Genomic DNA, 15,601 nt, shown 5'->3' on the forward strand with positions numbered 1-15,601 from the left:
ACTGTCTACTTGTCCTCTGCTTGAATATATGTGCAAGACAGGTTATGAATACCAAAGGTGCAAGGGTGCCACCTAGGGATGACTTATTCAAATTTCAGACTTATTCTTGGATTCCCCCAAAAAACTAAAGTGATACAAAAGAAATTCATTGTGTCCTTCAAATAAAATTTTAATTCTCACATGCAGCTTTTCAGTAATGATAATGTAAAGCAAGATACACTTATATCAGATTTGCCAAATGAGAATACAATCTCCACCCCTTACCCTTTGTCCACATTACCCTCCTTACTTTTATAGAGCATCCCTTCATCTCCCTCTCTTACCCACTCAGTTCTTCAATCACTTTTCCCCATTCTTCCACTCATCTTAGACACAGTATAATTGTTTTTTAACAAGGAATGTTTTACATCTCTGCACCTCGTAACCACACAAAATATGTATATGGTTTTTAAATCTAAAAAACTCAATTTGTATGCTCTTCCAAAAACAGTATTTATTAAGTAGATGATGTTAAAATATTATAAAGCATTTTCCTTCATATGGCTACAATTGACTCACAATAAAAATTTTCTGTATTACTGCTGTGCCTAGTGAAAATATTAGATGTCATTATGTTTTCCTAGACTCTTACCATTCTGTCTTTTTCTTCTGGTTTGTTTCCATCAGCCTGAAACTAAAAACACACACAAAAAAAATTAAAACTAAGTAAACTGTCTTCTCTTAACTATTGTCATTATTAGTTTGTCTTATACTCAGTATATTCAGTTAGCCAATGCCCTGAAATATTTGCTTTCTTCACTCTTTACATATATACCCAAAGGAATTTTAAGAACACCTACTTAAATAAGTACAATTAAGAAATTCTTTGAATTAGAAATTCCTAAATCAGAGATGATAATGGCAATATTAACAACTCCTCCCAGGAAGCAATGAAATCGGGTTAGATATCTCATCTTTATACTTGCTATCTGCCTTATCTAAATATTATTATATTCAAATACTCCCATTTTAAATATAACATTTCAAACTTCATCATACTAAAGCCATCAAAATCTAAGGAAAAGTTTTAGCCAGCACAACAATGAAGTGGTATAAAAACCAAAGCTGGTTTTCATGTTATTTTGCTCCAAAAAGATGAAAGCGAGGGAGAGATATGAAGTATGGTAATCACATTAATACTAAATCATAGAAACCAGATCTGAGCAAATTGTATAAATCCTAAATGGAAAAAAAAAATGGATGGAAAAAGTTGGAAAGAAATTGAGTGCCCATTGACAAAGGAATGACTAAACAAAACCGTGACCCATGTCATGGAATATTACTATACCATAAGAAAATATAAACATGAGAAATTCAGAGAAACAGAGGAAGATTTGTGACTTGATTCAGCAGCAAGAAAACTGAATCAGTACAAAAAAAATACAGAACTACTTTAATAATGGAAATGAAAAACAACAGCTGAATTCATATTAAAGGCAATGACTAACACTTGTTTGAGAGAACACTATTGTATCAATGTTGTATTGTATTGTTAAGAAACTCTTGCTAGAGTTATGCGTCAATGGCCTAGAAACTCAGCTATTTGAAAATTCTAGACTTGGAAAAAGGGACATTTGTTTTGGAACAGAGGTTCTTATCTATTTTCTGATATTTGGCTGTCTAGTGAAACCTATGGACCTCTCTATTCATATTGTTATTGAATGCACAAAATATGTAGGATTACAAAGAAAAGGCTATTACTATATATATTTTTAAAAATTAAATTTAAAAAGTTCACAGGACCCAGGTCAAGAAACCCTAGGCTAGAGACAGGGTAAATAGCCAATAAGATAGAAGTGTGATCAGGAAAACTCAAATCCAGCCTTAGGAATTTACTTAGCTATGTGACTCTTGGCAAATCATTTAATAACTCTGCCTCTGTTTCCTCATCTATAAAATGGCATTAAACACCCACCTCTCAGGGTTATTTTGAGAATCAAATGAGGTATGTGTAAAATTCTTAGCATACTACCTGGCACAGAGTAGGCACTACATAAATGCTGGAAATGATGATGAATAATTAATAATGAGTTAAAGATAACAAATAATTAACAAATGTATAAGAATTTTGTCAATTCAATGTCAAATTATGTGCAAATGACCGCTGCCAACAGAATAGTTTTTAAATAAAGTCTTAAGTATTGTATATGTCACTAAACTATTTTACATTGTCCAGGTTTTGCACAGTTTTGTTACATAGACATGTCAGTTGGTTTTACTTAACTGCTTTTCTCTATAATGAGGGAAGGGTCTATGAGACGGAAAAGGTACAAGGAAATCTTTTTTTCTGTTTCATGGACACGCAGAAAAACCCTTTATTTCTAATGCTTAAAGACAAACCATTGCCAAATCATGTGGATAAATGAATGAAACCCATTTCTATAATACATTGACTGCTCACTTATGGGACCCTACAGTCAGTACTCAACAATGTTAACTATTTGGACAAAGAAACTAAAACACCTGAAACATCACCATCAAGATTTCTGGGAAATATTTAATTCTGTATTAGTTAATTTAGGTTAATGTTCACATCAGAAAAAGTTCACTACTACTCTGAAGGCAAAAGAGGATTCTTTTTTTGTAAAGCTTTCTTCAAAGAAGGAAAAGCATCAATACAGATCATTTTTGATAAAATAAAACTCAGGACTCTACTAATATTCCCTCAAGTGGGTATATTTTACAGTGAAATAAATTCAAGACTCACCCAAATGTGATTTGCACAGCACAGGAAAATTGTTTAAGTGATCAAGACATTTAAGTTACTACCCCCAAAAGGTCCCAAAACATTTGCCTAGTGCAGAGATCTGACCACCTCTGGGTGTCTGGAAGATCAAAACTATTTTGATAAATAAATACTAAGACACTTTAATTTCTAACATGTTAAATATCAACAGATATAAGACACAAACACAAAAGTTCTAAAGGGAGAGAGTACTTAATAAAGTTTGACAACAGCTGCTATTCTAGTGAGTATCTCAAGGATAATTTAAAGCTTTTTCTTATACTCATTAAAATATAGCAAGGAAACTAAGGCAGGAACTATGAAATGGTCAAACCATTTTGCATTTTAATTTGCATATCAAATATGTAAGAAAATGGACCAACTCTTCATATCCTTTGATCAAGGGATTCTACTAATGGGCATATGCCCCAAGGAAGTGAGACATAAACAAAGATCCAAAACATTCATAATAGCACTTTTCAAAGACAAAGAACTGGAAATAAAATAGATGCTCATTAACTGGGGAATGGCTAAAGAAAAAACGCTACATCATATGAATGTAATGGAACATAGTATGGAGTGAGAAATAACTTTAGAAGGTTTCAGAGAAACAAGGCAAGATGGATATGAACTGATGAAGAATGAACTAAGACTGAAAAGAAGAAATACAAGAACTATAAAATAAAAGTCAATGAAAAAATCAGTAAAAGGAAGTCAAACTGACTGAAAACCAATGAAGGGTCAAGAGAATAGATAATGAAACATAACATCTCCCTCTTAACAGGGAAACAGAGAGCAACTAGTAAAGAATAGTATCTACATCATAAGACATCCGTGATCACTGTATTATATATTTGCTGGCCTTCACAGGTTAGGAGGTTTAATGGAGGAAAAAGGATGACCGAGAAGGGCAAAAAAGATAAAACATCAATTACATGTTTTCTCCCACCTCCATCCAGATGAAGACATGCAACAGTAGGGAAGGAATTCACAGTGAAGATGGACAACAGTGTATGGGGTTGGCAAGGAACAAATTTAATGACTATAATCAGAAAGTGGAATATCAGAGTCCACAGGAAATGGAGCATTTGTGGATGATGGCAAAAAGCAATCTAATTCCCCTACCTCAACCAGTGAATCAGGGGAATGAAGCCAGAAGACAGTAGGAATGGGAAAGGAAAAAATTTTAAATGTTGTCTATGGAATAGGCACTGAAGAAAACACAGTCGAAGTGGTGAATAATTTTAGAGTTGGTACACTGCGGGGCGGTCTTTGATTGAGGGAAAGGAGAATAAGGGATCAGGGCATAGCTTCCAGAAATAGTCAAACTTTTTAGTCTCAGGACTCCTTTACACTCAGAAATTATTGAGGATCTTCTCTCAAAATAGTTTTTTCTTATGTTGATTATATTTATCAACATTTACCAATTAGAAATTAAAATATCTTAGTACTATTATGAAAATAGTTTTGATCTCTCAAATTCCCTGAAAGGAGGTCAGAAACCCCCAAAACACATTTTGATGATGACTACTACTCTAAACTTTCTGACAATAACGTGAAACTAGGTTTTAACTGTTTAATATGCAAAACTAATAACAAATTTCTTAATTTAGGTTTTTGTAGTTTTATTTAGTTTACTCTTAAAACAAGACCAATCCAGAAAAGCATTTTAGTCATTAAAATGATGGCATATGACCATGTATTTTGAGCAACTTTATCTAACTCAAGGGTTCATTTCTGGAGTTAGGATATGTTGTTAATTTCCAAATTATGGCATTAATATTAGATGCTCTAAGAGTGGCCATGAACTGTTTTAGCACTTACCTTTCACTGAAAAAAATTATATTTGCCATGACACTTCTATGAAGTATACATATTTTAAGGCATGGTGACAAGCAAAATATAAAGTAGAACTTGGAGTTTTCCTATTATAATGTGATATAGCCCAGGACAGCCATGCATCATTCTCCTTCCAGATGTGCTTCTGACTGTAAGGACTTAAAAAAATGACTGAGCTGTCTTCTCACTCTGGAACTTCCCTCCAAAACTGCTATCTCCTCTCTTGTACCAGCCCTTTCTCCTATTGGTGAGCTCTTTCCCAGTTCACCATTCAGGAGACAGGCACAGGTCAGCCATTCTTCATTCACCTCCGAGCTGTGTAAGTAACTCTCCTAGACTTTATCGCCATGCCATAGTGCAAGTACTGTCCCTCCCCAAACCCTCTCTGTTCATCCCCCTTTTATGTTGCCTTCCCCCATTAGAATGTAAGCACCTTAAGGACAGGGAATCTCTGGTTATAAATGTTTGATTTTCATCCACAGAACTAGGTTATGACCTGCCTACAAGAGAAGCTCAAGATTTTGCTGGAGGATACTACATCTCCCATGTCCATGTATTCCATCCTTACATCTCATATAACCTGTTTCTTCCTTCCAGACACAGTTCAAACACCCCCTTCTGTATGAGACTTTTCTTGATGCACCCAACTGATAGTGCCTGGACTACCATATCACTTTGTATTTAACCTGTAGATATTTATATATTTAACTGTCTCTCCCAATAGAATGTAAGCTCCTTTCAAGTAAAGATTATAAAAGCAAACTATAGTATTTTGAAAAGTCAAGGAATTAAGTTGTGCAAAGTTGTAACTGAGACTAACCTTGATCTCCTGATTCCTAGGGCTCAATGATGATTCAACAACAAAACCTTTACTTTAGGGCAAGAGTTCTTAATCTGGGGACCATGGACATCCATTGATGAGATTTCCAGAGTGGAAGGGTGTTCAAGAAAACTTGGATGGCAGAAAAATTACTTCCTTATTCCAATATAATGTTTCCTTCCTAATCATGTGTTTTGTTTTATACATGTAAAAAACATTTTTCTGAGAAGTCCAAAAACTGGACTAAACTATCAAAGGGGTACAAGACACCAAAAAAGGTTAAGAACGTCTTCTTTAGAGGCAGGGCCTTTGGTTTCAAGGAGTCCAAGATCCACTCTAAGTACCAAAAAGCACTATATTAACATTATACACATCTACTTAAAAAAAAAAATTTTACCAAGAGAATACAGAAATCAGATGAAAAAGCATTATTTTCCACAATTCATTTCTGACTCAGACTACAACACCAATATAAATACTTGTTGAATAAAATGAGTCACCCATCACTTATTTAGTGAATTGGATACTGATACCCAATGGATTTATCAAGCCAACTAACAGCCAGGCTCATCTGATCATGCTCAATTTGTTTTAAAATGTGTGATTACATTTTTTCTATAAAACCTTCTTAAGATCAGGTTCAAACTATTAAATTAAATCACTTCTTTCAAAAAAAAAAAAGCCTTATTCAAAACTTTCCTAGCTATAATTAAGCATAATTTAATTAATGTTAACTATTTACATATTACTATTAACTATTATAATATGATTTCAAATACATACTTTAAAAAACATAAAATTATCTCTTCAGAATAATCAAATAGGCAAATTAGATAATCAGGAAATGGGTAGCAGGAACAAAAGCTCTAGAATCAGACGATACAAGTTCAAACCTGCCTCTAACACTTAACTGTCTAGGTCTTGGGTCTTCCTTGGGTCTCAGTTTTGCGTTCTGTGAAACGAGGGATAAATGGACTCTGAGGTGCCTCTCAGTTCTATCAATTAATAAGTATTTATTAAAGTTAACTATTATGTGCCAAAGACCACACGTACTAGGGAATACCAATACAAAGAACAAAATAGGCCTTGCGCTCAAGGAAAGTCCATTCTAAATTGACAGTTTTTTATATATTATACTTTTATACATATATTTTATATATTTAATTTATATATTGAAATATAGTAAATATATTTAACTATATTTATAACTAATTATATATTTATAACAGGATTATATTAAATGTATTTAAATATATTAATAATACATTAATAATATATTAATATTTTTAAACCAAATATAAACTGGGAGCACCTCTCTGTTATTTACAACATAAGAAACATAAGAAAAAGACTTATGTAGTTAAGACAGTACATGTTTAACTTCCTTTTTATGAAAAAATTGGAGGGTATGGAGAATAGAAAGGAATATTAACTAGTATTCAAATATAAATTAAGATAAAAAACAAAACTCTATTATATACAAAACTGTAATACCTGTATTATTATTCGTGTTGTACTTCTAATTTTATAACTATTCTTCCTAGACTATTTGTTGAATTATTATTCAAAATTATTCGTTAAGAGAAAATGAATATTACATTATAGAACTTTCACTGCAACAAGTGGATCTTGCTATCCCATTCCTAAGCACTTTCATAAAGAAGAACATGTAAAATGAAAGTTTTAAATCAGATAAAGGAAACCAAAGACTTTTTAAGGAGAAGAGGGAAAGTGGGTAGAAGCAATTTCAAAAGCAAGTCTTTCACCCTAATTAAATTCTTTACAACAAAATAATCATCCCAATTCCTCAGCTCTGTAAATCCAGGTTTTTATAGATATAGATACAGATACATACACATACACACACACACACACACACACACACACACACACACACACACACACACACACACACACACACACACGTTTAAGGGACTTATCTTTCAAGCTGCAAACACATCTATAATTGTTGTAGGCCCCAATCTCAGAAAAAAAATACACATTTTGTCCTTAAAAAAACAGAACTGAGGAACTTTTAAATTACTAGGGGCTAAATACTAAATGCATTTTCTTCAATAAACAAGTAAATATCAACAATGAGAATTTTAAAAAGACACTGAAACCCCTTAATAAATCTGCTTACAATCTTTCTGATACCCAACTCCCATTCCCCACTCCCAAACAAAATGAACTTATACAGCCATTAAGTATTTGAAGAATTTCATTTACATTCATTTCAAATGAACACTTATCAAATGCCTACTTTTATGTAGTATACTCTGCTGGGGATACCAGAGATGAAAAAGGACTTAGTCCATGCTCTGAAGAGTTTCTAGTAGGGAAAAATAAGATATACACAATACTAGTAATTAGAATGCAATAAGAATATAGAACTAGGAGAAGAAAGTACTCACGGAATGGTACATGAAGAAGATTTTAAAAGACAAAAAAGTGGGTAATGGCTTTTAATTCAGTTTTGCTGAAATATACAGTACACAAAAATGTAAGAAATAAAGCCAGAAAGTAGATTTAGAGACAAAGGATCATCTGCATTCAAATACCAGCTCTGCCACTGACTATCTGTATGACCTTGGGGGCAGTCACTTCTCTACTCTGTAGAGGGGACTGACCTCTAAAGTGTGCAATCCTATGCTGGAAGTTAGATAGTAGAAGGCACTGATTATTAGGTTACATACTTGTTATTTTATTCCCTGGGAAATAGGAAGGAACTGACGATCTCCATATGAGAATGACATAATTAAACCTATTAATTAGAAAGATTATTCTCCAACAGTAAACGATGAATTGGAAAGAGAAGATGAAACTCAAAGAAGAGAAACTGTAAAGTCAAAGGTGATAAAGGCCTGGATTAAAGCAGTAACAAAATCAAGAAACAGATGGTACAGGTGCAAAAGTAGAAAGATGACTCCAAATGCTTGAGCAATTGGGAAAATGGTCAAAAAATAATCAACAGAAAAAGAAGATTAAGATGAAAGGTAGATTTGGAGGGAACTGAAAACTTCATTGTTGGATACTTTAAGGTTGCTGGGAGACATCCACATAGAAATATCTAGTAAGGATGTTCTATTTTGTCAAGTTTTTTCTGCATCTATTGAGATAATCCTGTAGTTTCTGTTAGTTTTGTTGTTGGTATGATCAATGATGCTAATAGTTTTCCTAATGGTGAACTAGCCCTGCATTCCTGGTATAAGTCCTACCTGATCATAATGTATTATTCTCATGATAAGTTGCTGTATTCTTTTTGCTAAAATCTTACTTAAAATTTTTGCATGTAAATTCATTAGAGAAATTGGTTTATAATTTTCTTTCTCTGTTTTGGCTCTTCCATATTTGTATTACAAAAAGAATTTGGGAGGACTCATTCTTCCCCAGTTTTCCCAAATAGTCTATACAGTACTAGAATTAACTGTTCTTTAAATGTTTGATAGAATTCACTTGTGAATCCATGTGGCCCTGGAAATTTTTTCCAAGGGAGTTCACTGATGGCTTGTTCAATTTCTTTTTCTGAGATGGGGTTAAGTATTCAATTTCCTCTTCTGTTAATCTGGGCAATTTATATCTTTTAAAATAATCATCCATCTCATTTAGATTGTTGAATTTGTGGGCATACAGTTGGGCAAAGTAATTTCTAATCATTGTTTTAATTTCCTCCCCATTGGAGGTAAGTTCACCCTTCTCCTTTTTGATATTGGTAATTTGGTTTTCTCCTTTTTTTTTAATCAAATTGAACAAAGGTTTATCAATTTTATTGGTTTTTTCATAAAACCAACTCTTAGTTTTATTTATTAGTTCAATAGTCTTCTTAATTTCAATTTTATTAATCTCTTCTTCAGTTTTCAGTATTTCTAATTTGGCATTTATTTGGGGATTTTCAATTTGTTCTTTTTCGAGCTTTTTCAGCTGCATGCTCAAAGATAAATGGTCAAAGGATATGAACAGGCACTTTTCAGAGAAAGAAATTAAAGATATCTATAGTTATACAAAAAAATGCTCTAAATCACTATTGATTAGAGATGCAAATCAAAACAACTCTGAGGTACCACATCACACCTATCAGATTGGCTAACATGACAAAACAGGAAGATGATTGATGTTGGAGAAGATGGAGGAGAGTTGGAACACTAATTCACTGTTGGTGGATCTGGGACCTGATCCAACCATTCTGGAGAGCAATTTGGGACTATGCCCAAAGGGCTACACAAATGTGCAATACCCTTTGACCCAGCAATATATCTTTTAGGACTGTACCCCCAAGAGATCATAAAAATGGGAAAGGGTCCCATATATACAAAAATATTTATAGTAGCTCTCTTTGTGGTGACCAAAAACTGGAAATCAAGGGGATGCCCATCAATTGGGGAATGGCTGAACAAGTTGTGGTATATGAACATGATGGAATACTATTGTGCTATAAGAAATGATGAAAAGGAAGACTTCAGAGGCCTGGAAAGACTTATATGAACTGATGCTGAGTGAAAGGAGCAGAACCAGGAGAACTTTGTACACAGCAACAACCACAGTGTGTAATAGATAGACTTAGTATGCAGTCTCAGGGAGGGAGAGAGAGGGAGGGGGAAAAAATCTAAGCTATATGGAAGTGATTGTAGAACACTGAAAACAAATAAAATAAACAATAAATAAACAGATAAATAAATAAAAAGAAATGTCTAGTAAGTAGTCAGCATTATGGGACTGGAACTCAGAGAAGTTCAGACTAGAGATACTAATTTATCTGTATAGAAGCAATATATAAAATTAGAGGATTGAAAAGAATCACTAAAGGATGGAAAGAGAAAAATCTGAAATAGCCAAAGAGAGAACATAGGGGATAGGTAAAAACTTAGGGAAAAAAAGAAAAGGCATAACTGCAATTAGCATGAAGAATACATTATTGCAGAAGCCAAGAAGTGAGAATATCAAATCAAGTAATTAACCATATGTCAAATAGAACGCAGTTTGAAGAGGATAAAGACTGAGAAAAGCAATGGATCTGGTGACTGATACCATGGTCACCAGGTGCCTTTAAAAAAAATAACTTCATTAAAGTGGTGGGGGTAGACAAGTTGTATTGCAAAGGAATAAGAAAGGAGTGGGCAGAGATTTTTTTAATGGAGGGAAAGAGTAAGTCTGCTGGTAAGAGAAAGAAGACATAGAATGATAGTGTGAGGCTTAACAATGTTTTAAAGGCTAGGGTAAATCTAAGCATGCTGTAAGCAAATGGGAAGGAACTAAAGGAATAGAAAAAGAAATGGGAAGGTACAAAAGGGGATAGAAATCAAGGTTCAAATTAAGTGGTCTTAGAAAGAAGGTAATCACATTCTCTACGTCTAAATCAAAAGGAAAGAGTCAAAGGCAATGAACTTTTGAAGAAAGAGGGAAGAACAGGGAACACATGACAAGTATCTTCATTCTATTCACTAAAGTCAGGCAAGGTCATTTGCTGGATGACTAGCTTCATATACAATGCTTTAGAATCTGTTGGCATAATGTATTAATCTTCATGAAAATTGATCCTAAAACATTCCTTGGTACACACACACACAAAAAAATTACTAGCTACTAAAGAATTAGAAATAGTCAAATCAAGAAATACATAACACCAAGAGCCAGTTCCCAAAATACAAAGGATTCAAAGAACAAGAACAATTTTCAAGAAACTGCAAGCCAGAACTGACTATGTGAAAGAATACTCCATATTAACACAAGAATTACAAATTAAAAGAACTCTAAAGTTTTGTCTCATACTCTGAAAAAAATAGGAAAGATGACCAAAAAACAAACAGCCAATATTGGAAAGGCTATAGGCAAAGAGACACACTACTGGTTAAACTGCCTATCTCTTCATGCAGTAATACCCCCTGCCCCCAAGGAAGAAAAATGTGCAGAACAGACCAACATTCATAGCACCACTCACTGGGGTAGTAAAGAACTAGATAAAAAATGGATGACCATGGATATTGGGGGGATGTGAGGAGTATAAAAAAATAGAATGTTAATTATGCAGTAGAAAATAACAAATCTGAGAAATGAAGAGAATACAGAATGAAGTAAGCAGAATAATAATACACGTATATTACATGCAAAAATGCAAATGAAAAATTCACTCAATCACCCAGTACTTGAAAAAGCAAGGAACATTTCAGAAAAAAAGAATGAAACACATCTCCTTCCTCACTGCAGAGGCAAAGGACTATAAGGGTAGAATGTTGTATATATTGACATACGAGGTCACTGTATGGAATGTGTGTTTCACTCTTTTTCCTTGTCACAAAGGAGAGTTCAATCTTGGATGGTTTTTCTGCCTAGAAATGACTAGTACAAAGAAAAAAGGCATCAATAAAACCTTTCAAGTTCAATTGTACCAAAATTGAAGAAATTAAAGAAAGTTAAATAAGAAAATTCTAATGTATCATACATAAACATTTATGTCATAATACAACTTTCACTAGAGTTAAATAGGTAGAAACTGACCACATAAAACTTAACTACCTTAACTAATTGTTAATTTCTGTGTGATTCCACCAAAACATACATTGTCTAGCTTTAAAAAAAATCAATTTACCTCAGGACTGAGTTTGATACAGAAATAAAGAATATCAGAGCTAAAAGGACCCTTAAAGGTCATCTAGTCCAGGTCATTTACTACAGATGAGAAAACTAGAGAGGGCAAACTCCTTTGTTATCATATAATTAATGGGAAAATTGAGTACAGAATTCAGTTCTACACTTACTGCTTTTTCTACTTATGCTATATTATATCTAAACTAAGAAGTCTAGTACTAGGATCCACAGTGTTTCCAAATTAGTGATCATACATTTAGTCTAGGAGAAACGAAAAGGAGAGCAATCCACCAAAGTCTGGACAAAGCCATCAGCAGTGTCTGAGACAGTTCATCAACAGTCCATGCATCTAGGGAATTCAAGAGTGAACACCAGGGTTGACAGGACAGCAGCAACCCTGGTCCCTCCATGGACAGATGGGCAAGTAGTGCACATATGGCAAATTATAACCCAAAAAAATTTTATTCCAGAAGCTTGTAAATGAGTTTAAAACTCAGAATATTCTTCCACAGAAACATTACAAATGGTAGGTAATACGCAATAAATAGCAGGGAAAAGTATTATAGCATATATATATTATATTAATATAAAATAATGTATTAAAAACATTTTACTGTATTTCACTGTAAAAAAAAAAAGTGAAAACAGACTCTCATCAGTACAGTGCCTTGGAAGGAAGCAAGTCTCCCTCTCATTTTAGCACCAGTTATGGTAAAAGCTTTTCATTTCTCTAGCTTTCTTTTATTGAATGACTAAAAGGTTCTTTTCCCCACCTAGGATAAACTCAGAGAAAAAAATTAATTGAAAGAAAATCACGGAGAATAAGGATGATCCTAAGAGTTACCACAAATTAAAAGAAAATTACCAATCCAATGTATGGTTTCTTGTTGTAGCATTTTACCCAGAATGAGTTTATGTAAGACGTGGCTTACCTATTGGCATAAGGCTACCTTAGACTTTATTACACCAAACACAGGGCTTTTTAAAAATTAGATGAAGTTATATTCTACTTTCAGAGCTAGAGAGACTTCCATATACAATCTAAGAACAGAAAATTTTCACGTAAGAAATGTTTTTCTTAGGAGAGAAATCTTACTAACCTCTTTCATAAATGCTTTCCCTAAGCGCACCACTTTTGCAAACAAAATGGGATCATGAGAAAGGTGAGGACCAAGATTACAGAGCATATTGAATACTTCTTTTTTCATATCTTCAAAACTCTCTGCCTGTTTTGGCGCTCGCTTGTTTTGTAACAGAGCAACAATTGATCCTTTAGCACCTTTAGGTACTCCAACTCTATAAAAAGCAAGAAATAAAATAATTTTTATACCATAGGTGATACCTACAACCATTTTAAAATTTCTAATTCACATTTACTTTACATCATTACGCTATTCTTTACCTTCTATATTTCATATATTATATATATATATATATATATATATATATATATATATATGTATCTCCCCATAATTTTATTTTATTAGGCTAGTAGACCAAAGACCTACACACAGTGCAGAAAAACATGACAAAAATCAAGAAAAATAAGGGATAGACCTCAATGGCACATAAAACTATAACAGAAAGGTGTAGATATAGCAAAGTGTTAATCAAGTGTTAACACTTTTCAATCCAGGTGCTTTCGACACTAATTATAGGAGAGATAAAGGGAAAGGGGGCCAAATTTCACATATGATTTGTGGCAGAACCTTAAGTCCAGAATGTTCTCCAACTGGAAAGCTGGACTACTGCAGAGTCACAGAAGACACTAACCAAGGAGATTTCCTGGCAGCCCAAGTGGCAATGGAAACAATAATCAATCTTTTTGGGATCCAAAAACTGGGGTTGTTAATACAGACTCTATAAATGGCAAAGATGCTACTGCTACTGCTCCTAAGCAGTCCCACAGATCTGGAGTATTCCTGGGACTGTCAAAATAATTGGGGAAGATGACAATGGTGAAAACAGCAGCCTGCACATCAAGGAGTAAGAATTTCAAGCAGAGCTATTTAACATGAGATGGAGGTAGATGACACTAGACATAGACCTTAGTGAGCAGAAAATAGAGGAATGTGGAAGAAAAAGGAAGTGAAACAAGCTACCGCACTTCTCAAAGACCTAGGGTCCAGGTATCACTACAGCTTACATTTCTTAGCATAAACATGTGTTAACCCTGGTTTAGATGAGAGGAAAGCATTTGATCACTAGTTAGTAATTTTTCTTAAGATTATATACTATGAGTGTTTCACTTTACTATAAGTTAGCATAATGTACAATTTGACAGAACATAAATATCTTTCACTGTCCTAAAGGACTTCTTCAATGCTTAGTATATTATATAACATACCTTCGGTAAAGGGGGTCAACAGTTACATGGATAAGCTGGCAAAGAGCAATGGCTATTGGCCTGTGTGAAGAAGCATAGAATGGGGGCATTTGATCCATAATGTTCTGCGCATGTTGCCAATCACTAATCTTTAACAGAGCTTCCAACAAACCAAGTTTCTGGTTGTCAGGTGGCTAAAAAACAAACACAGACAAAAAAAAAAAATCTAGATATTTTTCTATTAAAATCATTAACCATTTTCATGTATAGAACATAAGCTAGCTTTTTTAAGAAGAGAAATTGGAATTGATTTAAAAAGATTAAAAAGAAAAATAACTGTAAAATCAGTTATTCTAAAATAGTCAAAAATGGCATTTTGATAAAAGTATCATTAAGGTTTTGGGCTATTTTTTAAAATGGCAAAAATGCCAGAAAATTAATATGGCAATTATGTTGACACTAAAGCCTTCATTAGTTTATAGTTAAGATTACATATTCTTGATTAAATAATGAAGTCCACAAAATATGATCTGTACAGTTCCTCAAAAAGATAATATATCTTTTTTGCAAATCACAATTCTCAGGGAAATAATGTTCTTATGAAATGGTTACCTAAGTATCTTTTCAGTTAAAACCTAATTTGCATACTTTCCTGCCTCAAGGACATGAATCTTTTTGATAATTGAGGATTCTGCATTATCTCCAGGTCAATATTCTGACATTTATTACCACTGTACTTTATTAAAGAAAGCTGGTCCATTGTTTTCTTAAATCCCCAATATGAGGGTTTTTATTGTAATTTGCCTCTATCTTATAAAAGCACATAGTCAAAAAAGAAAATCTGGTTAGATTACATTTAAATGGAGATTTTACTATATATTTTACTATATAACTATATAACAATCCTCCTACATTCCTTATTATCTGTGGAAGATGAAATGTGTTCTTCATCTGATTTTAAAATAACTTGTAGACTTGAATTAAACCAATTTAGTACCACTTATCTTACTTCACATCTGTCACGAATATCTAAAACGTGTGAGTTTCATTTAAAGGTCCCTTCACAAATACTTACTTTTTAAAGTTCTGGAAAAAAAAAAAATGTGATCGGCCATTCTGGAAAGCTGCCCAACAGATTTAAAAGATGGTCAATTTTAGAAGTTAGCAATATCCCCCAAAATACAGGGTTTCATTGGCAGCAAGAATACTTATGAACTTATATGGCCATAAATTGATTCCATTCATGAGAATCCTTCTTGTTTTAGAAATA

The 15,601-nt window shown here is 33.3% G+C and overlaps 1 protein-coding gene across 9 annotated transcripts in view; it reads right to left on the bottom strand.

Moving 5' to 3' along the window:
- THOC2 (THO complex subunit 2) overlaps window positions 1-15,601 on the bottom strand; it is a 103,547-nt gene that overhangs the window by 56,433 nt on the left and 31,513 nt on the right. For all 9 annotated transcript variants that reach the window (XR_011970937.1, XR_011970936.1, XM_072625954.1 and 6 more), the window contains 3 exons: window positions 14,353-14,525; window positions 13,106-13,301; window positions 632-673 (listed from right to left, as the gene is read on the bottom strand). Coding sequence is in view for 7 of the 9 variants with exons in the window: in XM_072625954.1 (XP_072482055.1) it covers window positions 632-673; window positions 13,106-13,301; window positions 14,353-14,525 (411 nt within the window). In the remaining 2 variants the exon portion in view is untranslated. The remainder of the gene's footprint in view (window positions 1-631; window positions 674-13,105; window positions 13,302-14,352; window positions 14,526-15,601) is intronic.

This window comes from Notamacropus eugenii, chromosome X (genome assembly GCF_028372415.1).
Source record: "Notamacropus eugenii isolate mMacEug1 chromosome X, mMacEug1.pri_v2, whole genome shotgun sequence".
Classification (NCBI taxonomy): domain Eukaryota; kingdom Metazoa; phylum Chordata; class Mammalia; order Diprotodontia; family Macropodidae; genus Notamacropus; species Notamacropus eugenii.